Source organism: Helicoverpa armigera, chromosome 14 (assembly GCF_030705265.1).
Source record: "Helicoverpa armigera isolate CAAS_96S chromosome 14, ASM3070526v1, whole genome shotgun sequence".
Classification (NCBI taxonomy): domain Eukaryota; kingdom Metazoa; phylum Arthropoda; class Insecta; order Lepidoptera; family Noctuidae; genus Helicoverpa; species Helicoverpa armigera.
This window is the reverse complement of record NC_087133.1, coordinates 8,001,799-8,027,549: the sequence shown is the minus strand read 5'-3', so window position 1 is coordinate 8,027,549 and position 25,751 is coordinate 8,001,799. Positions and strand designations below refer to the sequence as shown.

The following is a 25,751-nucleotide window of genomic DNA, read 5'->3' as shown; positions in this document are numbered from 1 at the left end:
GAATTATATTGAGTCGGAGACCAAAGTAAATGCATGCATACTTACTTTCTACAAATGAATATGATATTTTGAATCCTCTGGAGTACCTCGATGATTGCGTTCCACGGAATTCCAACATTAGTTTCGGTCCGTTCGACATAATAGGCTTCGGAAGGTCGATTCCACAGAACGTCTCCACTTTTTCTAGCCGCCCATCTACGTTGACGAATGCTTGTAACGAATCCACGTTTGTGCAACTGTAAAACATAATGCAGTAAATTAGCATTCAGCATTTGCAGAGTTAATCACTTTATTAATTCTGTATTTAAGTACCTACTATTGAGAAAGAATAGGTACATAAGTAATGTGCTAACGAGAACGCTAGTACCTAATCTTTTATTTTAGGTATTCTTAAATACATACAAGCGTAAGTCTCTATGTTAATCGTTACAGTTTTTATGTTATGTTACCCTACAACAGCTTAACTTAATTTAATTAATTTTAATCGGTAAATTGAACTATGAATTGGATGGAAATAGTTTTTAATTAGTAAATAAAACTTCACTACGACCGTGATAAAATCATATGTATCCATTTTAACTGATACACTACCACATTTTATGTTCTGGGGATATTTTTAGTTTTTATCCAATAAAACTCAAAATTAATACTTACTCTATAGATCCATCAGCGGATTTGTATAAGTAGAAATCTTGAAAAATTAATCTAACTCGCTCCTTGCCCCTCCCGAAAAATTCGTAGTGGCAATGAGTGTTCGGAGGGTACGGAGACGGGTAGTGGGGTGATGTCAGCGTGCCGTGTTTTGTACCGTCGCTGCTGAATTCTTGATGACATGATGACGCTGGAAAGAGAGACAATGTAAATTTTAGCAAGCTGTTTTCTAATTGTTCTTAAGGTTTAATGAATTGACCTCTTATTTCAGCGAGAATTTGAAAAGAGTAATGAAACAATCGTTAGATTGATAGCTCTGTTATTAATATTACTAATAACGGTGTAAGGACATTCAATTTATATAATAAATGATATAGTTATTAATTACGTATAGATGGTAATGCCACCTAAATTATGTTAGTAAATAATCGCTTAAACAACTAAAATACAATTTAAATGCAAAAACCCGGCTACCGGCTTCTTATATTCAGCCACCGCTAGAAAAAATTCTGCGCATGCGTAGAGCGGAACGTCGATAGAGGCAGACGGACTGACCTTTTATTGGATTAGTACTACGGAACTGTGATCGCGTAACAGTGACCGGGCGAGAAAACAAATATAAGATAATATTCAAACTATACCAGACATCTAAGTAACTAGTTTTTTTTATGTAACTGGAATAAAGTTAAATAATACATTTCTTAAAGATTCACGAAACGATTTTCTTGTGGAACGTAGACTAATGATTCAGAAAGTATTGCTGCACAACTCTAGTACTGTCAATTACGTTGTCAGTTCTGACAGTTTGACATCTGACATTTCGAACTCAACGTGTTGTTACTTGTTTTGGTTTTCGTACCAATAATGGATTATTTTGAAGTGGTTATTAAACAATAAAGAAAGTTGTCAGTATTATAGCTTGAATTACATATGTAGTATATTTAATTTATTTATAAATAATGTATTAATCGTCAACGCAGCTGAATAATTGAGTGTTTAATTTAGTTAGGTTTAATGTCTTACATTTACGCGTAAGTAACCATGGCAGATTCTCCTCCGTTTTTCGTTGATAGAGCCAAAGGTGGACGAGCTTCTTGCAAGGGGTGTAAATCTAACTGTCCTGGCGGAGAACTTCGTATAGCGAAGCTTGTTGCAAGTCCCTACGGTGAAGGCCACATGAAATCATGGTACCATGTAGACTGCTTCATGAATGTCTTGCTCAAGCAGAGACCAGCAACAAAGCGTGTAGACTCTATAGACGACATAGCTGGCTGGGGCTGTATCAGTGCGGAAGACCAAGAATTCATCCTTAAAAAGCTTAACGAAATGGAGAAACTGTATGCAGAGAAAAACAGTGGTAAATACACTGCTAAGGTTATCAAAAACATTTCAACTGCTTCTGTAAAAGCTAGTCCTTCAAAAACGGCAACTAATGAGAGTAAAGACTGTCCCAAAAAACAAGTAGAAACTGATGATGACAAGTTTGTGACATTTTTCAAATTATGCAAAAGAATATCTAAAGTTGATGCCTACACTGAGAAAACTGCTGTAGTCAATAACTTCTTCAGAAAAGGCACTGATGATGATAGCTTTAAAGGCGATCTAACGTTATGGTGTAAGTTACTTTTACCACAAGTAAGCAAAAGAGTGTACAATTTAAAAAGTAAACAATTGGTTAAATTATTTTCAAGAATATTCAACATGGACCATGATGACATGCTAACACATTTAGAACAAGGTGATGTTGCTGATACAATACAGACATTTTTCCAAAAATCTAAAACTGTTCAGCCAGCATCGGAAAGCACACTAACAATACAAAAAGTTGAGGACTTCCTAGAAGATCTTTCAAAACTGACAAAAGAGGAAGAACAAATATACCATTTCAAGAAGATAGTAAAGAAATGTACTGCCAATGAGTTGAAAATGCTCATAAGGTTAATAAAGGGTGATTTAAGAATAAATGCAGGGCCAAAACACATACTAGAAGGTGTGCATCCAGATGCTTACAGTGTCTTCCAAACATCTCGAGACCTAAACATGGTTTTGGATAGAATTTTATCAGAAACCAGTACAGTCAAACATAAAGATGCTATCCAAAAAGGTTTTGATGCAAGATTAAGCTTAATGACTCCAGTATTACCTATGTTGGCTGAAGCTTGCAAATCAGTGGAAATGGCAATGAAGAAATGTCCTAATGGAATGTTCTCAGAGATAAAATATGACGGTGAAAGGGTACAAGTGCATAAAAAAGGGAATGAGTTTAAATATTTCTCTAGAGCATTAAAACCTGTTATGGCACATAAAGTGAGTCATTTTAAAGATTATTTACCGCAAGCGTTCCCAAAGGGGACCGATTTGATTCTTGATGCTGAAGTTTTGATGGTAGATGTGAATACAGGAAAGCCTTTGCCATTCGGTACACTAGGTATCCATAAACAGTCTGAATTCAAAGACGCACAAGTGTGTCTGTTTGTGTTTGACTGTTTATATTATAATGGCAAAGTGCTAATAGACTTACCCATAAGGAAACGCAGAAAGATATTGCATGAAAATATGGTTGAAGTGACAAATCATGTCATGTTATCTGAACAGAAATTAATTGAAAAGCCTTCTGATTTAGCAAAAATGATTGCTGAGGTGAGTTGATTAACAATTGCTTTTATTTTATATTGGTTGGATTACTGGAAGCCCCGGCAATTTACTTGTTAATGATTTACTAAACTAAAAAACATTTTTTTAATGTAATTTAATGTTTGAAAAATTATCTATAACTTGAGATAATATTGGAATAATATTTTTACATTCTCATAAAATTAAGATAAAAAAAAACACAAATTTATTGTTTCCATCTATCACTCCTTTAGAGAATGTAAAAATATTATTCCAATATTATTTCAACTTATAGATAATTTTTCAAACATTACATTATAAATTATTATGGCTTTACTACAAAAACTTAAACGTCTCATTTACACTGGTCTAAAAAAATTGTGGCTGCAAAATGAACCATATGTCAACGTCATAATTTGACATTTTTTTAGACAAGCCTTAAACTGACGTTAAAAAGTTTTTGTGGTAAGACGGTTAAAGTCTACAAAAACTGCATGTCAACAAATTTACAAGGCAACTGAAATACTAAATATTTTCTTACACACTTTACAGGTGTTAGAACTTGGTCTTGAAGGTTTAGTGCTGAAAGACTTGGAGTCTACTTATGAGCCGGGCAAGAGACATTGGTTAAAGGTGAAGAAAGATTATCTGTTTGACGGTGCAATGGCTGACTCGGCTGATCTAGTGGTACTTGGAGCTTGGTTTGGTATGTTTATTCATATTATACTGCTCTGAAATATTTTAAATGCCCAAAATTTCATTTGTGAAACAACTTAGTTGATATAAGAATTGTGATTGGATATGGCAAACATAATTTCCTTATCTACTCCTTGCTTCTGTTTCGGGGCATCACATAGTTGGGAAAAAGGCTTGGGGGATGATGATTTCTTATAAAATCTACTTACTACATATTACAAGAATTTTTGTCACAGAATTTATTAATGGCGTCCACGGCCGATTTCGGCCACGGCGACCCGTCTCATTTTAAGGAGATCAGCCAGCTGCGCAGGACATATTATAGTGCACAAGCATTTGCTTGGACACAGGTGCACTCCCTATTCTTACAGAATTATTATAGTAATTTAATATCATAATTTTCCAATTACAGGCACAGGTAAAAAAGGTGGTATGATGTCGGTATTTCTAATGGGTTGCCATGACGCACGTCGAAGAAAATGGGTGACTGTTACCAAAGTTCATACAGGCCACGACGACAGTACTTTGGAAAGACTGCAGAAAGAATTAGCACCCCTAATGGTGAAAATATCACAGGACAGCAATAAAGTACCATCTTGGTTGGACTGCAATAAAGGAATGGTGCCAGATTTTGTTGCTTTGGATCCTAAGAAACAACCTGTTTGGGAGATTACTGGTATGTTTACAAAGATTAATAATAACTGTAGCTAGTAAATAGTGATGACAAAAAAAAGTGTGGTGGCCTAGTGGGCAAAGAACCAACCTCTCGAGTATGAGGGCGCAAGTTCGATTCCAGGTCAGGCAAGTACCAATGTAACTTTTCTAAGTTTGTATGTACTTTCTATGTATATCTTAGACACCATTTGCTGTGTTTCGGATGGCACGTTAAACTGTAGGTCCCGTCCGTCATTGATCATCCTTGGCTAGTCGTTATGGGTAGTTAGAAGCCAGTAAGACTGACACCAGTACCAACCAGTACCAACCAGTAACCAAAGGGTATTTATTGGGTTGTGGTAGGGCAGTCGCTCCTTGTAAAGCACTGGTACTCAGCTACATCCAGTTGGACCGACCCCAACATAGTTGGGAAAAAGGCTTGGCGGATGAGGATGGAGGATGATGACACTAAAATAAGCTGCTAATACATATTTGGATACTTCCGTGTCTAACTCCTCCCTTCTATGCATTGGTATTGGTATCCAGAAAAGCTCTATCAGTCATTCTATGTTACAAAAATATGTACAAATTGATTGGATTGTTTTTTGAAGCTTGACTTTTGCAATTGCAATGTGTAAAAGTGGTTGCCTCTCAATAAATATGTGGTACTTAATATTGTATTAAAATGTAATTTTCGGTTATTTAACAAATGAAATTGTAAATACACATACAATATTCCACTAATATTTAATTCTGTTGGAGGCAATAAAACCACGAATTCAATTATAAAATGATTTCGCCGATATTCTACACTGTTTAATTATATTTATTATTCATTAATTTGTTTCCAGGTACGGAATTAACGAAGGCTAATTTACACACAGCGGATGGAATTTCAGTTAGATTTCCAAGAGTTACCAGAATTAGGACAGACAAAGATTGGGAGACCGCAACGAATTTGGAAGAACTAAAACTCCTTTATAAGACTTCTAAAGAGAAAACAGATGTGTCATTACTAAATAAGCTTGCAGCTACAGCAAATGACGAACCACCACTGAAGAAAATTAAAGCCAGTCCATCCAAAACATCGACCACAACAAAACCTACCAAAGTAAGCCCGAAGAACAAAATAGATAGCTTTATAATAAAAAAGGAAAAAAAGTCAGAAGTAAAACTGAATCAGTCAAATTCATCAGAAAAGGCAAATAGTTCTACAGCAACAGATGTTGATATGAAGGAAGAGAGTAACATGAGTGATGATGAAATAGATAGTACAAAACCTATCAAAGTTAGCCCGAAGAATAAAATAGATAGCTTTATAATAAAAAAGGAAAAAAAGTCAGAAGTAAAACTGAATCATTCAAATTCATCAGAAAAGGCAAATACTTCTGCAGCAACAGACGTGGATATGAAAGAAGAGGGTAGCATGAGTGATGAGGAAATAGATAGTAAAGAATTGGAATTTAATCCAGATGTTGTTCTTCCAGACGTATTTGAAGATAAACGGCTAGGTTTTTACCCTGATTTTATAAGCTTCACTGAGGATGAGAGAGAGCATTTTGAAAGGCATTGGATAGCTTACGGAGGTACAGTCGTAAAGTCAATACGATCCATGGATGTAGACTATGTTCTCCATAATAGTAATACGATAGAATTTAAGAAAATGTTGAAGTTGAAAAAGAAAGTGCCTGCAGATGTTAGACATGTACACAAAGATTGGTTAATGCAATGTATTAATGATGTTAAATTATGCGATACCAAGTTCTATCCTGTTTTTATTGTGTCTTAGCGTTGTGATAAAATGATTACATGTTGTATGAATTATTTAAGAATAGATGATCATGAAATCCACTGTTATTCTGCCTATGAATGTATAATTAAAATGGTATACATTTTTATTTTGTTTTTCATTTGATAAATTGAACACACGAAAACTCAATTTTGATGGAAGTTTTATGTAGTTACTAAAAGAAAACTAGTTAGGAACTAAATAATGTCATGTTTAATCCTAACAAAAAAATAATTGCTACTTTCTTAAAATTCTAAAATATTTCAGTCAATATTGTTTTAGAGCGTGGTTTCATAACAAAATAATCCTGCGTAATTAAGGTACAAAGTTATTTAGTTTAAGGTCCGGTCTAGCTAGAAACTCATTTAAGGGATCAAACAGGTAGCTTTTGGAGGTCAGTTGGAAGTACCCAGCGAAGCTACTATCGTAAAACTGATTAATGTGTTCGGGAGATCAAAATCTAATTCAATTATGGGTCCTCGTCGCACGTGGGATCCAATACCTGGGGTGGGTATATTCTAACAAAATAAAAGCGAAAACGTAGTGGGATCATCCTAAATCTATGGAAGAGAATGTCTGTTTGTTTGTCTGCTCTATTACGATTCTATGGTTAAACTATTGAACTTATCTAGTTGAAATTATCGAGATAATGAATGAACATCTTTGGCTGTCGTTTCAGGTAGTCAGAAGCCAGAGAGTTTAACAGCCAGTCTTACCATGGAGTACCTATCGGATTAAAATCAGTTAAACTTCTTAATTAGGTATAACACTTTAATTCAATTCAAATGTTTGAGGAATATAATATCCTGGTGGTACCTAATTGCCTCCTGTCTCAGAGGAAACTTTACGTATTTGGACAGCACCCAAGAACCGTGTCTTGCAGTGACGCTAACCTTCCTTATTACTTAAAAACTTGAGAGCGTTGCGTTCAGAAAATAGTTTCTTTTTGAGAATTTTATGTTTAACTAAAAAAATCGGTAAAAAAACTTTTAAGTTAAACGGTTTTATCTTATGTGCACTGAAAACTAGAAAATAAAAAAATAAATACTTACCTGTCAACCTACGTAGGTGGTCCCGGTCATATTAGACTAAAATAAAAACGTGGGGCCCATTAACTATTGCTGTAGTACTCTCTTCTAGAGGTATAATAGGTGTGGATTACATCGACTTACTATAATCGTAACTGGAGATTTTGACAATCAATAATCAGCCGTAGCTCATGATCTACCAAAGTATAAAGATATGCTTTGCCATAGATAGGATTTCACAGGGGCCCCACGTTTTTATTTTAGTCTAATATGACCGGGACCACCTACGTAGGTTGACAGGTAAGTATTTATTTTTTTATTTTCTAGTTTTCAGTGCACATAAGATAAAACCGTTTAACTTAAAAGTTTTTTTACCGATTTTTTATTTTCTAGTTTTTAGTATTTAATGAAAATGCCTACCGAATATTCCTCATTCTATCTAATTCATTTAGTGCATCATTATTACACGGTCTCTTACCTGACAATTTATTACAATCTAATTCCTCAATACATAGCCCTTCCAGATACTTTTTTTTTAACGACCCCAAAAATCATCACATAACCTCTCCTGCTGTGGGTCAGCAGCGGTGAGGGAGTGCCAGACTCTTGACTAAGAACCGTTTTGTTCCGTCGTAGGCCTTTTATGTACCAGGGCCGCGGTAACTCTTTCGAACAATCTCGCAGCCCAGGCAGGCCTTGGCCCTGTTGGGCCCCGCTGGAGTTACTGACAGTTTTCTACTTGTGAAGCCCTTTCATTTGATACCCATATTGGTGGGATTGATAAAAAATTGTTATCAGCCATTTGGTAGCGGCGGCCATCTTAGATTTCAATTTTGCATAGTAAATTGTATTCTACTTGTTGAGACCCATCAACATGGGTATCAAATGAACCTAAGTTATCCGCCATTTTGTAGAGGCCGCCATCTTGGATTTTAATTTTATATAGTACATTGTATTCTACTGGTTGAGAACTTTCATTTGATATCCATATTGATGGGATTGATAAAACCTACGTTATCCGCCATTTTGTAGCGGCCGCCATCTTGGATTTCAATTTTTTATAGTACATTGTATTCTGCTTGTTGAGCCCTTTCATTTGATACCCATATTGATGGGATTGATAAAACCTACGTTATCCGCCATCTTAGATTTCAATTTTGCATAGTAAATTGTATTCTACTTGTTGAGACCTTTCATTTGATACCCATGTTGATGGGATTTATAAAACCTAAGTTATCCGCCATTTTGTAGAGGCCGCCATCTTGGATTTTAATTTTATATAGTACATTGTATTCTACTGGTTGAGAACTTTCATTTGATACCCATATTAATGGGATTGATAAAACCTACGTTATCCGCCATTTTGTAGCGGCCGCCATCTTGGATTTCAATTTTTTATAGTATATTGTATTCTGCTTGTTGAGCCCTTTCATTTGATACCCATATTGATGGCATTGATAAAATCTGCGTTATCCGCCATTTTGTGCCGGCGGCCATATTGGATTTACAATGTTATTGATATTACTATATTGTATTGTCATCGGAATTGAAGGTGTGTACCAAATTTCAGATCAATCTGACAACAGGAAGATACTTAAATTTGAATTACTAAATTTGACCCAAGAAAGAATAAAACAAACAGGGTGAGCTAAATAAAACCGTTTAACTATACCTACTAACTTTAATTAATTGTACCTATTTTGAATTAATTCATAAAATAGGTGTCTAAATATGCTCTAACACCCTGTAGATACGTACTTAGCTACCCTAAAGATACTTCAAGACAAGTACCAAAATCTTTGTCATAATATATACATCTGTCAGTGAAAACCGCATGGAAATCAGTTCAGTAGTTTTACAGTTTATCAATTCGTGAATACATATGCGGACAAACGTGGACAAGAATTAGTTTTCCAATATGAGTGTGCTCATAATAAAAACATCAGTTCAGAATCAAATAAAATAATTCAATATAATCCTTCAACGCTAACGTACGAATGTGCCGATATAATTCTATTGCCTAGGGGTGTACTTAGTTTTCCAATACGTATCGAGTGCAATCGTTTGCCGGTTCATTTCACACAATATCGTTGGTTACGATACGTTTAGTTTTCGACGATTAAGATTGCTGCGTAAACCGTTTTATTAACTCAATTAATGGCGAATTGCGAGGGTTTTAATTTGGATTGTATCGACAAATTTAATTTTTAAACGTTTTTAAGGCTCCTACCTATTTTTGCAATTTGTAACAGAGAAAATTGTGATCTAAAAAGTCAACATAGCTTTAAGTTTTTTCTCAAACAATGGATTCTTAGAACTGTAGTAGAATTAAATATTTAGAAAAGTTAATGAGAAACGGCCATTCGGAAATACGATGAAAAAATCCCGGAGATAAGAGTCGTTGAGAATATCTGATGAATCCTAAAAGACTGAAATTAGGGACGAATAAAATTTGTTCTCGCGAACAAAGGGCGAGTGGTATGAGATGTAGGTATCTAGGTACCTACAGTCAGTCATGAAAACAATCAAAACTACAAAATAAAAGAATCAAATGCAAAAGCTGTATTCAACGACTTTTGTAATTTTCTGATGGTCAGGTTATTTTATGCTGTAGGTACAGTAACTCATGGGGGATTTTAGTTTCCAGGTATTTTTTTCATTTTTATTGTGTTCATGAAGTCTTGTAGTTGTTTCTCGCAGTCATCATGTACCTATCTGCCTTCTTTCACTCGCCTCGACAAAGCCAATTCAAGAAATACTAAAATGTCACATTGGTTAAGTAATTTCAAATGTGAATAACCCTTTCTTTCTGCTTTTTGTAGTCTAGGAAAAAAGGATAAAAATAAAATATATTTCTGGATGTATTGTTTGAAGTGGCTTTGTTGGTAGTGACCGTAGTTGGAACCAAAAAAGTAGTTCAAATTCGGCTCGGCGTTTCTATTCTCACAGTAAACTTTTGTGAACGAGATCGGAGTTCGAATTAATTGAGGTAAAGGTTAGATACGAACTATTTAGTCCAAAAACTGTAAGAAGAGGTACCTACTCTCTTATCAAAAACAGTCCACTGATTTTCGTCTAATGTTGTAGGTAGCTGTGGTTGTATCCATCAAATCAAGAACTTCTTGCGATTCCTTAACCGGAATTAACTGGTTTTAAACCTGCACAGAGTTTGACTTATTTTTCACGCACACATTTTATGGCCTCGAAATGAATGAAACTTTCCGTGTTTTTTTATTTTGTCCCAAAAAGTACCTACCTACTGTCTAAGTATTACGGAAACAGAGCTGTAAGCAAAAGCTAATAGTTTATAACTTAGATAGGTATAACGCCAAGTGCCTATAGCAGAGTGGCTTGGTATAAAGCTCGACACATTAGCAAGTGCATATTGCAACGTTTGCGAAGTTTCTGGAATGTTGATGGCAGTATAATGTTATTAGCACTTATGTGCATGCTGGCACTGTCATTATATTCCTATCGTTTTGGTACCGCTGGGCTGGAATCATTGCTTTGTTAACTTATATGTGTACTAACTTACATACTCAAATTAAAGGTACAGCTTAACAAAAGCTATAGTTTTGATCTGGTATTCAAATCATGGTGCTCCTACTTTTACTCATATTGTGTTCTTTCTGATTATGACCTTCCTTCCCATATTTCATTATACAAAAATGTGTAAACTTTTCTGCTTATTCAAAAACCCAACGCAGTTTATTCCTCACGCATCACGTACCCTAATCTTTACTCAGTCGATTTACGGCCAAATGATTCACAAACATGTTTGGCAATGTACCTAATTGAGCCATAAAAATTCTCTTCGACAACCCGTTGTAATAGGTACGCTCTAGGCATGAATAAGCAAAAGTTTCGAGCTATTTTTTATTGATATGTTAGGTTTGATATTCGGATCCCTTTCATCTGATTAGAAACCAATGTGTAACAAGACAATCAGTTTAGTTTTTGTCATAAAATAATACATCGTTTATTCAATTTCATCAACGATAACTTTTAGACTAACTTTACATAACAAAAGCAAACTAAGAGAAACAAAATACAATAAATACCTTATCAATTTAAAGCCATTCATGGAGACAGTGTAAAAGTTTTGAAAAAATACAAAATATGGATCTCCCGGAAAACTTAACGCTCCTCAAATGTTATGAAAACTGCGTTAAAAATGAGAAATATGACCAGCGTAAGAACGTACCTATGAAATAAGGAACGCTTAGAAATTGGTTTTTCGTACAAAGTTAGAGATTGGCGACCAAAAGTTTTAATATAATAACGGTTTTAACTTGACATCATAATTCTATGTAAGTGCTTGTGGGCGCAATTGGAATTTTATATTTAGACTTGGATTGCAAATACATTGAAAACTGATTAAAATAAATTAATCACCTAAGTCTTTGCTTAGTTGTAGTAGCCAAACGTATGACTTAATTCAAAAACGGTTTAAACTCTTTCGGAAATTGTATCTATTCTGATAAGGTAAATTAACACTATTATAATAAGCTTGATGAGTAGAGCAACCGGGAAATATCTTATGTTTTCGGGTGTTTGAATTGCTTAACAAAAATCATGTTTTGATGATAAAACAGACGTAAAGTCGTAAAATGACTATTATTTATTCACAAAGTACTTAAAAACTGAAAATAATACAAAAATGTGAATACATTTTCAGAGCAACCGCTGCCACTAATGATAAGTAATTAAACATTACGATGGCAATATTTATTACCTACATGCGAAAACTAAAGCACATTTTTAATGTTATTAATTTATTTCTATTAGTTTCATCATGACATACTTAATAATCTAAATAAATCAGTACTTGTACCATGACTATACACCGTCATAGCAATGGCTCGAAACTGAAACCAGTAATTTCAAAACCAACTGGGTTAATTGCTAACGATAACGATAATATACAATTGAAAGATAAACAGGCATTTGTTTTTATACTCAAGAGTATCAACAACCGCAACATTTCACAATAATAATAAGCACTATTCAAGCAAAACTTTCCAAAGTCGGACTTTGAAAGCCTGCGCCGCATGATAAGCAGTGGAAACAGAATATTGTCCAACTTGTTTATCCGTTCCCAGATTAAAATGAAAATTAAATTGCAAAGGACTTTATATTAGTTACATATAGTCCACTTAATATAAAGCGACCTTTATTGTTAGTATTTCGAGAAAAGTTGTTTGTCCCCCGAAATGAATAATAACTATGTAGTTTGATTAATAAAAAGATCCCTTTGTAAATAGGTATGATATTTCATTACGGCTCGCTTTCATTAGATGATAGGTACATTTACATCTGGGAATGTAAATTAAGTTTTTATGAAGACGGCGAAGGTTTGCTCGGTTGAATAATATTAATATTGTTTTATTTTCCCGGGAAAACGTACCTATCTACTAGCTATATATTTTCCTTTCTTATGTTATCTCAAAACAACAAAAAAAAATCTGTGCCAAACTCCCCAAAAACGGCCCTATATTTTATAGGAAATACGTATATTTTATTAAATCGCATTAGTAAAGATTGCTTTTCATAATATCAGACGCCATTTTGATAAATAGATTGTCCTGTGCTTGATACTTGATAGGGAGCCGTTGTCAGGGGAGGATTCTATTGTTGAGCTACCGATTATATCAACGAGAACCTATACTGTACAGCTTTAGCTTTAACTATGTAGAACGGTTCTGATATTCTATTGAAAATAATGAATATTGTAGAGATTTTGATATAAGTTACTGACATTATGTCAATAACAATTTTCTAACTTTGAAATAAACGCAACTCTTGACTATTTGAGTAGATACATATTTTTGTTAACGCTTGATTTTTCATTGAGCTGACAGAGCTTCAGAGTACAACAAAAAACATACTTGCATTGGTTACAAAAAAATAACTGCTGTTATTCCTTCAACGATCCCACTATCGATTCTATAAAGAAAATTCTACGAAATTGCGAACTAAAATTCAATCGTTTATCGCAAGCTCACCCAAGCTAGCTACGGGTATATAAAAGGTGTACTACAATTGGCCGCAAGCTACCCGGAGCTTGGAAACGCGTATAGGTAATCACTAGTGCGAAAACTCGTTAATATTTTATGATAGCAATATGGAAACATCCAATGAGAATGGACTATCGTAATCCTTTGAAACAAGTGCTAGCAGATGGTGTCTGTGTCTATACACTCAGAAAACATCCTCACATCATGAATAAAATTGCTTTTAGTGTTTTCAGCAGTATTTTTTTAAGTTCCACTCTTCACGTTTGATACTTGGCAGCGTTTTCAGCACTTTAAAGCGCTTGCGGGTTGTGAAGGACTAACTTAAAAGGGCTTCAAGCGTTGGAAATGTAAAAAGTCTATGAATATTTATATGTTGATGTGGTTATATGCAAATGAACATTGTTAATTATTAATGTTAGAAGCATACACTGTGTTGTCTATTTGTAATCAGTGAATTAGTTAATACAGATTAATATAGTCTGGTTAATATAGATGAGAGATTGGATAACTTAGGAGTTAATTCTGGCTAGACGAAAATAATTTGTGGAACGTTATTAATTATAGCTGTGTTTACAGATATTGGAGCTAATGTATTAGTTTATCATGAACGTGCTCAGTGTTCAGGACGAAAATATGATTATAGGTTAATTTTACGCTGTGTATTTGCTATTGTGTGCCCGTTTTCCTAGATTTGGATTGTTCAAATGATTTTGTTCCTGCATTCTACAAACCCCAAAAATCACCTCGCAAAAACACAATTTTGCATTCATAATTGTCTTGCAAAAAAGCACAAAAAAACTCCGAACACACAATGGGTTAATTCGAGTCACTCCTAAATTGATTTGACCTTTGGTTTGACACAATTTTTGCCAGCCTTTATTCAGTAAAACTGACTTATAGCACCTAAAAAAGTTTGTTACTGTATCTACTGTACTGGGAATGAAAACGGTGAAGCTAATTAGTCGTGAAAGCTCCACCAGCGACTCTTATTTTCGCATTCTTAACAGTGTTATGAAAACTCCTATAGGTATAGACTTAAGGAACAGTCCTACCAAAAAATCACCAAGTAAAGAATTCCAAAGGTCCAGCAATGCTTATACACGATCCAATTGGGAGCCAATCTACATGGTCGACCTGTGACCTGCTGCGCGTGACGACCGCTGCTAAATTGGTACACCGACTGCATCTATGTTAGGGGCACGTGTTATTTCATACCCTATTAACTTGAGGTGGGCTAGGAAGGAACTTAGGTATAAGTGACACTTGACAGGAAGTTCGGAGTACCTAAGAAAATTTTGAAGTAGATCAGTATTAAGGTTTATAGCCAGGTCACTTTTCTCGCAAGAGGACAATAGAAAGAAATTTCTATTGTCCTCTTGCGAGAAAAGTGACCAAACAGAGGCATGGGGAGTAAAAGCTAAAAAGTAGTACTTATGTATGTAGGTAAGTTCAGTTTTCAGGAATAATTTGTTTGTTTAATGTAAGCGCTAAACTTTGGAAAAAATAAATGTCATTGTTAGTAATTGGGGAAAGTGGGAGACTTTTTATCCGGATGATCCGGATGGGAGTAATTCCCAAGGTATGCGGTTGAAACCTGTGGTGGAAGCTATAGTTCCTTTATATTTATATTCGCTGTGTATTAACTATCCAGCTTGGGTTATTTCCTCGTATCTGATACCAAGTTTATGATACCAGTTTATGTAAAATCGGATAATATTCGGATTGATAGGATTCCTAAACCAGACTGCAGTAGTAATAGACAGGTACAACTACTGCAGTATATGGTAAGTATAGATGCAATATAATACAAGTAATCAAAAAAATTAAAGATTTTTGTAACCCACTCTTCAAAGAGAAGGGGGTTTCCAATTCAACCGGGAATATATTTTTAATATTTATAGTTTTTAATCAGGGTACATTTAATACCATAGAAGTTAACCTTTACAGTCCACTAAATTGTTTAAATTGTTTTCAAATAAACGTTTAATAAAATTTTATGAATAGAAAAGGTGACCGTACTTACTGGCCGTTGGAAATAAAATAAATATGGCGGGACTTTAGCTCGTTATCTCTTCATACAGGAAGGTAGTAGCTAGAAATGTTGTTATGACACTTCAGCTGTGCTATAGTTGGCAGACTTTTATTTGTATGACGTAGTTAATAACTTGTGTATTTTCTATTTACTTTGTTATGTCCACTTTAATGTTATGTTATCATTTACTTTAATTAATACTGCGAGATCGAAAAATATAGTCAAATTGTGAAATTCTCGATAAGTTAATGGAATCAGATGTTTAACTGAGGATTAAGATAGTACGTAGGGCTAAGAAGCGTTTTGATCAACTAACGGTTTAGATACAACGAGAACAATATAATTAAAGGTGGATTTAAATAAACAATGTAACAAAAAGCTCCACATAGCAGACAGACTTCAATTTCCAAATTCAACATTTCAATTTAGAAAACGTACCAAATTACCCCACTTCCTAAACTAACACAGGATCTTTCAAATAAGCCATAATATAATCATTGAACTAGAAAACGGATCCGTCCCAATCCACGCGCCCTTCAGTAACCTAATCAGGTTCAGACTAGAAGTAATGAAATCAACTTTATCAAACTAGAAGAGGCACTACAATGAAGAAAAAACCGTCCAAGTGCGAGTTGGACTCGCGCACGAAGGGTTCCGTACCATCATCACTACATAGTATAAAACAAAGTCGCTTTTTCTGTCCCTATATCCCTTTGTACACTTAAATCTTCAAAATTACGCAACCGATTTTCAAGGGTTTTTTTTTATAGATAGAGTGATTAAAGAGGAAGCTTATATGTAAAAATAGTGGGGAAATACTGTTATCCCGTGCGAAGCCGGAGCGGAACGCTAGTTATTTATAAAACGGACAAAAAATCACGTTTGTTGTACGGGAGCCCCCCAAAATATGTAGTTTTCAGTATTTGTTGTTATAGCGGCAACAAAAATACATCATCTGTGAAAATTTCAGCTCTCTAACTATCACGGTTCATGAAGTACAGCCTGGTGACAGATGGACGGATGGACAGAGGAGCGAAAACAATAGGGTCCCGTTTTACCCTTTGGGTACGGAACCCTAAAAACTGTACTTGGCAGCTCACACAGTGTACCTATTTACGTAGCCAAGTGCCAAGTAAAACGTTGACGTATATATTTCATGCTTAAAGTGACAAGAGAGCTTTTTATCGCCGCTTCAGGACATTATTCACGGTTGAATTTATTTATGACGAAATTTAGTTTTGCTCCTTTTTTTGCCTCTTCCATCGTTTATGTTTCGGTGTAATGTCTGTTTCGTAGTAATTGTTTTAAGGTAGATATTAATGTGGAAGCCTTTATACTGTGTATCTATTATCTATACATACAAAAATGATAGGAAAGTCAAAACTGTACATTGAATATTTTTTTTAAAGAATACTTGATCCACAATCGATTCTGAACCCAAATATGTATGTAGTTTTTAGAATTTTTGTCTGTTTGTCTGTATGTTTGTCCCGGATAAACTCAAAAAGTACTGCATGGATTTAAATCAAATTTTGCATGACTATTACCTAGGGGCCGGTTCAACACATAGGCTATATATTATCACGCTATCACCTGCGGGGGTTGAACAATGAATGATTAATTAAACGAAATTGGAAATTCTATATTGCTCACGCAGACGAAGTCGCGGGCAACAGCTAGTAAATAATAATATAGGTAGTCTGACATTCAACCGTGTAATAAATTGACTTAAATATTATACGAGCAAAAGCCAAGGCTGTTCCATTATACATTGAAAACTATACAAGCCCCAGAGACTAAGTTTCAAACATTACTCCAACACATTTGCTATACCTACCCCTTCAACGCAAGCACGGAGAACTCTTTTATTTTTATAGTTCATAGTTGCCCATTCTACCCCAGCGAACTTATAACTATAAAAATCAATTGTATTCACAGAAAGAGGCCGACTTTCCTTAAAAAAACACTAAGGTAAACTTAGTTTTTTAGATAGAAGAAAACGCGAACTTTCTGTTTTTCTTTCGGTCGGTTCAAAGTTTGCCAATTCCACTCGTAACAATGTAATCAAAAATTAAACTGTGAGGGAGTAGCAAGAGTCAATCAAACGAATGGGGTGTAAAATGTAACGATCCGATTTTGCCTTTCCATAAAGGATAGGACGTATGAGGGTATCCTGATCAAAATCACGTTGTACTTTGCTTAAAATTGCTACATATTGAAATGATTTTTTACATATAACCTTGTTAATAAAAATACGTAGGGATTATTAAAATAGGTTTTTTATTCGCATATGACATCGCGGTCCATAGCGGTTTGTGGTGAGGCGAAGTTAATTATTAACAGATTCCATAAAATCCACATGAATACAGTTTTCATTAAGTCATGAGACATTATCAATTTTGAAGCACAAACAATAAATGTACCTTCACACTTATAGTTTCAATCATAATGACTGATGATTTCGGATTTCTAGGAATTCATCATGTTTGCAGAAACCATTAACACAATCACATAAATTCATCCTAAAATACAGTGTATTAAATTTTCATTTAGCTCCCATTATTAGGTACATCACTAAAGTTCGGAAAACCCAGAAACATTTTCGTAGTAAACATAACTATATTTTTACCCTTTTAATACATCGTTAGCGATCTAAACTGGAGAACAGAATGCAGTTTCACTGTTAATAAATAACTTTGTTAATGTCCACTTTGTATGTACATTAAACAGCTTTATTTCACAACTTCAATATTTGTAATCTAGATTTAAACTGCAGTATGTACTAAATACATCATGTATCAGGCCAAAAGTAGCCTTTGGCCGCTTCAACAAATGGGCGAACTTTTAACACAGAACCATTCTAATCGAACCAGTACGCAGTTATAAGAAATGTGTTCAAGCAAAAAAATACATACTGAATTACAATATTAATCCCTTTCTATACTTAGTTTTGTATTGTAGGTATTTTAAACAACTTTCTGAAATTCTCAAAGAGAAAGATTAGATAGGTAATCGAGATCAATCGGTTCGCTGATATTGTCGCGTGAGCTTTAAACGAGGAAGCCACATATACTTAGCCAGACTTAAACGTCTTAATCGACGCAGTAACACAATTAAGGTTAATCTGCCACGGATTTCGAGTTTAGATACAGTTTAAGTGTTGGTTTAAACTGCAATGCAACACGGTTATGGCGCGGTAACTGCTAAAGTTGGTGCACCATTGTTTGTAATATTTTTAGTTGTATTTTCTTTTTGTCACAATGCTTGACAACGTAGTCGGGTAAAACGCGTTTCAAAAATGACGAAATTTCTTTTAACTTTTGTTAATTAATAACGTATTTTCAACTGCCTAATTATTAACCAGAACATTTCGTGAAAATAGGTTTACGTGAATTTCGAATTCAATATACATTTTCCTCTTAACCTACCTACCTGTTATATGTTCTGTATTGTAGTGCTGACGTTGACATGTAGGCAACATGGGCCATTGTGTGAAGGGGCTATCACTTTATTGCCAGATGGCAATGGGCAAGCGTCTTGTCAAGTGTTATCAGCGAGCATTGTTTGGCTCACTTTGGTGTCACTTGTATGAGGAAAATGGGACAAACAAACCTTGTATAAACCTTTAGTTGTACCGTGAAATGTTTTGATAAACGAACCTACTTAAGTACTACGAAGAATTCCGACGGAATGTTTGTTAACGTTTCGGTAAACTTTTAATTGAAGATACAAAAATACATGACCTTTTTCGTCGTCATATTCAAACCAGAAGCAAATAAGGAACATTTTAATTAATATCTGCAAATACAATTTGATTTCAAAGTACCTATGATGTCAAACGAAAAGGTCGATGACGCCGTGGAAAGTTCCTTATTCTGCGGAAAAAGTTTACATATTTGAGGATAACACAATAATTTAATGAGATTATTTTGAAATAGCTTCCGGCCGCGATTCCTACCGCGTCCCGGAGAAACTAATCTCATTTACCCAATCAGAACATAAATATGTATTAAGTTGGATTGCAATCTACTCGTACATGTGTTCATCGGCTATTTGTTTTCTGTCAGCCGTTAAAGCGTGATTGAGGAACAAAGATCCATACCCGTAAACTTTTACATTTATAATATTAGCCTGCAGCTCAATATGTCTCAAGTTATCTTGCTATAAGCTACGTTAAGCCCATTTAAAAAACCGCGTATTCCACCAAACCGTGTCGCAGAACCAAGCATATAACCACGAAAAGACTTTTCAGCCGTTCGCGTATTCCGCTTTAAATTTTCAACAGCTAGGCTACCAAAACCCTCAAGTTCATACACTTGTATACTCTTTGAGCAAACACAAATTAATTATTTACACCCACATGCTTCAGGCTTCAAATGAACTCAGCCGGAATGTTTGCATACTTTGAATATTATCTGTACCGAGTACAAAATAATTTACATTTGCCATAAAATTTAATGAGTCAGTCTTTGGGGAATTATATTCTGCTGTGATTACGGAAAGGTGCTTTTCCTTTTTCCGTTTCTGCTTTTGTAGGATATTATTTGCTTTTGTTTGTTTTTGCTGTATTGGCTTGGTCAGTGTTTGATTTCTGCATTGTTTATAATGGGATAGCTGTGATGTCTGAACTAAAGCGAAATAAACAACTAACTAATATTATAAGACAGAAAAGTTTGTTTCTCTGTCTGTTTGCGCTACTGACAGGAACTACTAGCCCAATTTGATAAATTCTTTCAGTGAAAGATAGCCTATTTACGAGTGTCGACAAAGGCTATTTTTATCCGGGTGTGCAAAGCAGCCACTCTTAAATATGCTGTTTTTTTATGAAGCTGTTTTAATAACTTTTTTAATATGATTTCAACACCCACTGAACAGAAACGCCGAGAAAGGCACCCTTCACAATTTCAGCACATAATCAACGTATTATTACAAGCCGCTCATTAGCAATGCATCAACAAGGCCCTTGATTTCAGTTGTTCCCGTCATAATGTAATGTTTGTCACGAAGGGAACTAGGCCCCAAGCATTCCCATAGGCCACACGTTCAGAATTCATTATTAACCAAGGGTTCCATGTGTGCTCAAGTTGGTGACAACTTTAAATATTAATTACTCATTCACATTTGAATGAAAAATACATTGTAGATGGCAAATGTTTTATTAAATAACTTCTTGTTTCTATTTGTTTGTAAACTCTGTGAAAAGCGCATTAAACTTAGCAATGAAGGTAAAACGAATGTTTTGAAACGGATCTCCTAGAAATCGAGTGTTAATTAAATGTTTCTCTAATCAACGTAGTTTAACTGTTTTTTGTTTTTAGTTGGTGCATTTTAGCTTCCCGATTGGCGGTACCTAAATATTTACAGTATCAAGCATGTGCTATTCCTATTTTACGGAATGAAGCAACGATTTATTAATGTTATATAGACCTTAAAACAGACATACTTTCTTTTTACTTTATCTTTTGCAGTACTGAATATATCAGTGCCCATATGTCTATGAATACGCACCTCTACATTTCACAAAGAGGCAAACAGTAAATTCAGTAGGCACAATCTTATCGCTTTGCCTTTCGTCGACATTGTTTCCTAACTTTTGTTGACCATTTCTACCTAGTCCCCTCTTCAACGATTTGCTATTGAAATGAAAATTCTATTAGCCGTAGGCAGGCTTTGAAAATTCGACGGTGTTGCTTGCCAAAGGCTCCTGGCTCAGCAGTATCAAATATTTATAAGAGAATCCCGTTTGCGTCTGCATTCGAGATATACATAGTGAACAAACATTATTTTGAATTGCCGAACGTATTCTAACATACTGCAATGCAATTTTCTTATGGAATCCGTGGAGTTGGAATTTTAAAAGGCTGCTCATATTCTGTATCCGTTGAACAGTATTCCGAGCACACTTTAGTACATAACCCTTTTTTTAGGGCATGGGATATCATCAAATGACTTCTCCCGCTCGCGCTGTAGGCAAATCCAATGTAATGAAATCGTAAATGAACAGCACTGATCCCTTAGAATCTCTATAGCACCTTCGAAAACAACACTGATTGATGGATAGTAGTTAACTTAAGTTACACCTCGCCTTGGTCTATCATTTAAGTTTTGATTAATGGCTGAATATATCCTGGGACTTATTACTTCATTAGTTGGACATAATAACCTCATTAATAAGCTTATTTACAATTTTATTATCAGGATTTTTTATATATAAAAGTATGCAGTTTTAAAATGTTTTTTATGTTTTTATCTACCACGAACTTTTGTAACGATTTATTGGGGAACACGATTCACAAAAATAAAAATATTTTTTCGCTTTGCGATCCTTTCCGGTGAGTTGTTGTTGAGCGTTTACAGTTTAAAGGTATTTTTGTAAAAAAAGTATTTTGTTTTTTATTCTTTCTATGGTGTTATCTGTGGTATTTGCTTTATTGGTGAACACTTTAATAAAACCGCGGGAATTAGTCCCTCTATGAAAAAAATATGCAGTAGATATAATTTTATTTTGAGGTCAGCCCCAGCGGGGCCCAGCAGGGCCAAGATCCGCTGGGGCTGCGGGATTGTTCGAAAGAGTTACCGCGGCTCTAGTACATAAAAGGCCTACGAAGGAACACGACGGTTTTTTATCGTAAAAAAAGACAAGACTTATATTGAGATATTTTTACAATTTATCCAAGCAAAGATATGGAATAAGAACCTTGGTACTTCAAAAACGAAGCATCAAAACTACGCTAACAATATGAAAGACTGCACATTGCACAGGGCTCATTTCAAATCCATACACAGACAAAAACATTATCAACTCTAACGACTTTGATGTTAAATTGCTTACCAAGCAACATGTCCAATAAATTATGAACTTTAATCCAAGCCATGGCTAACGTGGATTAGAGTGGTTCCACTATGCACATGTAAATGGAAATAGAAACATTATGTAAATATACCGTGATGAATGTGGCTACGGAATCCGGGGTTGCGATTGGACGAATTATCATCAGGGTTAGATATTGGTTGATTGTAATTGCTGGGAAGGTAATTTGTGGTTTTGGTGTAAGTGGGAATGATATAGGGTGTTTTGAAATTTAGCTGAACCTTCAAATCCCTACTATCTCTACTAATATTATAAATGCGAAAGTAACTCTGTCTATCTGTCTGTCTGTTTGTTACGCTTTCACGTCTAAACCCCTGGACTGACTTTAATAAAATTCGGTACAGAGATAGAGTTGACCTTGAGAAAGAACATAGGATAGTTTTTATCCCGGACTTTTGAGGAATTCTCTTGGAAACGCGATATAACCTACTATACGCGGGCCAAGCTGCGGGTGGAAGCTAGGGCTTTATAAATTTCAAGAGAGTAAAAATACTCATTAAAAAAAAGGCATCAAATTAAATGTCATTATTGAGGTATACCTTAGCGGAGATGGGGTAGATATTACCAATTTCTTTTTTTAAGTATGTCAAAACAGTCTCACTTGAAAAGTGTTGCCATATACTTGAATATACTGCAAAAGAAAAGCAAGGCAACAAATAAGACGTTAAACCCGACAGAAAAATTACTCAAACCAGACATTTCCATGCAACTGAAGATAAAAACTTTTCCCTTCTTGACTAGAAAACTAAAAATTGTCTCCAGATGACTGTCGAGTTACCAGGTTTAACAAACGACGGAACTTCTTATATAAGCGTAACTACTTCCCTGTGGGTTCACATTATTCCTGAGAAAAGCCAGCTAAATAGGCTACTGTATCAAAAGGATATTAAAGTGGATTTGTAAGGAAAAATATGTATGGAGTTGCCTTCTGTAATAGGCTTTCGTGTTTGGTTAAAGGACTCGTAAATTCACGAGGCTATACTCTAATACAGAGAGGTATTGCAGTATCACTTGTTTGAACTTAATTAAAATTTAAATAATGATTCGTAGCAGTGAAATCTCAATTGCTAAGGCTATTGTTAAGAGTTATATAATTGACGAAAAGCCATTGTAAATGAAGCGAAATAAACCATTAGTCTTGAATTCCTCTACTCGTATCGGGTATTAAAACCTTCTCTGAATTTTGTATTATTTATTCGTAAGGATTACATACTACGACCCTTCCAAGAACATAGGCAAGCGATACAATGTGTTTACAAAATGTTACGTTTTCGAATTCCCAGAAGCAGAATGAGAACATTATAAAACATGGAATAGAAAATAAAATGTAAACAATTCTGAGCTCATATCGTTATACCTCGCGAGACAGTTCCTGGTAACATTTTGTTGTACTCCATATTAATTTTAGACTGCAGTAAGCTTGCTATGAAATTATAACACAATGTTACACATACTTGCTCTCACCAACCACGGTAGAATTTTCGTCGACATAGATAACAATTACTATAGAAACACATATTGCAGACTAAACAGTGAGCCGACAGTTTTTTAAACAAAATCTCGATTTCTATGAAAGTTTTCAGTCGGTCTGGTATCGACTAAGTACCTGATCTTCGTAATGTGCGTACTATCATTCATCTTCATACTGATTTATGAGCCCAATTCAACTATCGCTCTACCTACTAAGAGTTTATTTAGTTTATAGTGTGCTCTAATACATTTGGGAGTATTCCATTTCAAATACAAATCTATATTCAGCAGTAATAATGCATCTATCATTGATAGTTTAACTTTGACGGGAGGAAGCGAGCTTTGCCTAACAGTCTTGAAATGGGAATAGTATTATAACAATGGAGTGTTTAAATACTAATAGTTTGGATTAATAGCCTGGTATTATTATGAATAGATATTCAGGTGCCAATGTAACTTTGCAAACAGTATTGTCGCAGTTTAGCAAACACTTAACTGAGAATTTTATTGTGTAATACCGAGGCTGTAGGAAAATGAAATTTTGTTATATTTTTGTTACAAGTAACTGTATTTTCTTTTGGATGTGATTTTGAAGCTTTTAGTTAAAATAACACTACAAAATCACACATTTTATCAATCTTATTGCTAATCTCATCTTACCTACCTATATCATAAATGCGTAAGTAACAGCAAATATACCGAAACGATTTAAATAAAATGTACATACACAGATAGTTTATGTATATCTTTGAAAGGACGTAGACGGGCTTTTAATCCGGCTACGGGAAATAGTTAATACGGGAAACCGGGAAACGGATAGTATAGTACATATATATTGTTAAAAATTCTGGTTTCAGAGAACCTCAATATTATCTGTGAAATAATATTTCCCACGACCGACGTTTGCCAAGCGAAACTTTAAGAACTTTAAAAGTAATTTGTTAGATATTTCGCAAAATTTAACTTGGCACCTGGAACGTGGCGTTCGATACTTTTATCCGAGAAAATCAAGCTTGCCAGAGAAACCGCTAGTACTTGCCACTAGCAATTACTGTGAAATATGAAAAGGACAGTTTGAGAAATGCAGTCAACTGTAGATTATGGGTTCGGAACCACGACGGTCTTTTTTATAAAGGGAATTTTGTACTAGGGTCTTAGGTAGATGGTATTGGAGAGTTAACAGTCATGACCTTTGATACCTGTGAGTTGTGTAAAAGTCTTTGTCATTCAAAGTGTTTCCTTATTGGCTATCGCAGTGTAGCGAACACCTTCCTCATTTGAATCTCTCAACCCCTCCAGCCTTGTTATTCTTCCATCAGCGACAAACAACCTCATTTATACTTTATTTTTCTTTCATTCTGCCACAGATTACAAAGCATGCATGCGACATGGCCAGTTGTTTCATGACGGGGTTTAGTTATTCATGACATTGTCCCCTGCCACTAGTTAATTATGACGTAGCCCGGTTCGGTGGGCACAACTTTCAAATTGGATTACCCGCACCATCGCTCTCTCTGGCTAGTTGACAACTAATAGAGCGCGAGTTAGCCGCTTTTTTTGAGGTGCAGCTTTTTGTAGCGCTTCAGCGGCTGAGTGCTAATAAAGCACGGTCGATATTTTTATAGCAGAATGTTGCAAAAGAATATTTGCATGAAATTATGGCTGCAGTTGCGAGTTAAATAAATTTTGCTAGGTTATCATGGCAATATTTTCATCAAAATTAATTCAGCGGGTTATTTTTGCAGGTACATGTAGTACCTATATGAAATTTAATATAGGTAAACGAAAGATTGATAGCAATGGTTAGTATTTCAATACTTTCAATTACCTGTGAAAATTATGGTATAGAAATAATTGGCAACTACAATCATGCATTAATTACATCGTAACAACATTAGTTTGGCATCGAATAAATAAAATTAATAATTAT

The 25,751-nt window shown here is 34.8% G+C and overlaps 2 protein-coding genes across 2 annotated transcripts in view; one reads left to right on the top strand and one right to left on the bottom strand.

The window, feature by feature from the left end:
- LOC110381732 (suppressor of lurcher protein 1) overlaps positions 1–25,751 on the bottom strand; it is a 359,122-nt gene that overhangs the window by 1,923 nt on the left and 331,448 nt on the right. The window contains exons 11-12 of the mRNA XM_049837140.2: positions 655–841; positions 46–236 (exon numbers count right to left, since the gene is read on the bottom strand). Coding sequence (XP_049693097.2) covers positions 46–236; positions 655–841 — 378 coding nt within the window. The remainder of the gene's footprint in view (positions 1–45; positions 237–654; positions 842–25,751) is intronic.
- Dnalig3 (DNA ligase 3) lies at positions 1,454–6,512 on the top strand. The gene is made up of 4 exons (XM_021342068.3): positions 1,454–3,291; positions 3,817–3,970; positions 4,373–4,636; positions 5,466–6,512. Exons 1-4 carry the CDS (start codon positions 1,693–1,695, stop codon positions 6,401–6,403), a joined length of 2,955 nt encoding a protein of 984 aa, XP_021197743.3. The 5' UTR covers positions 1,454–1,692; the 3' UTR covers positions 6,404–6,512.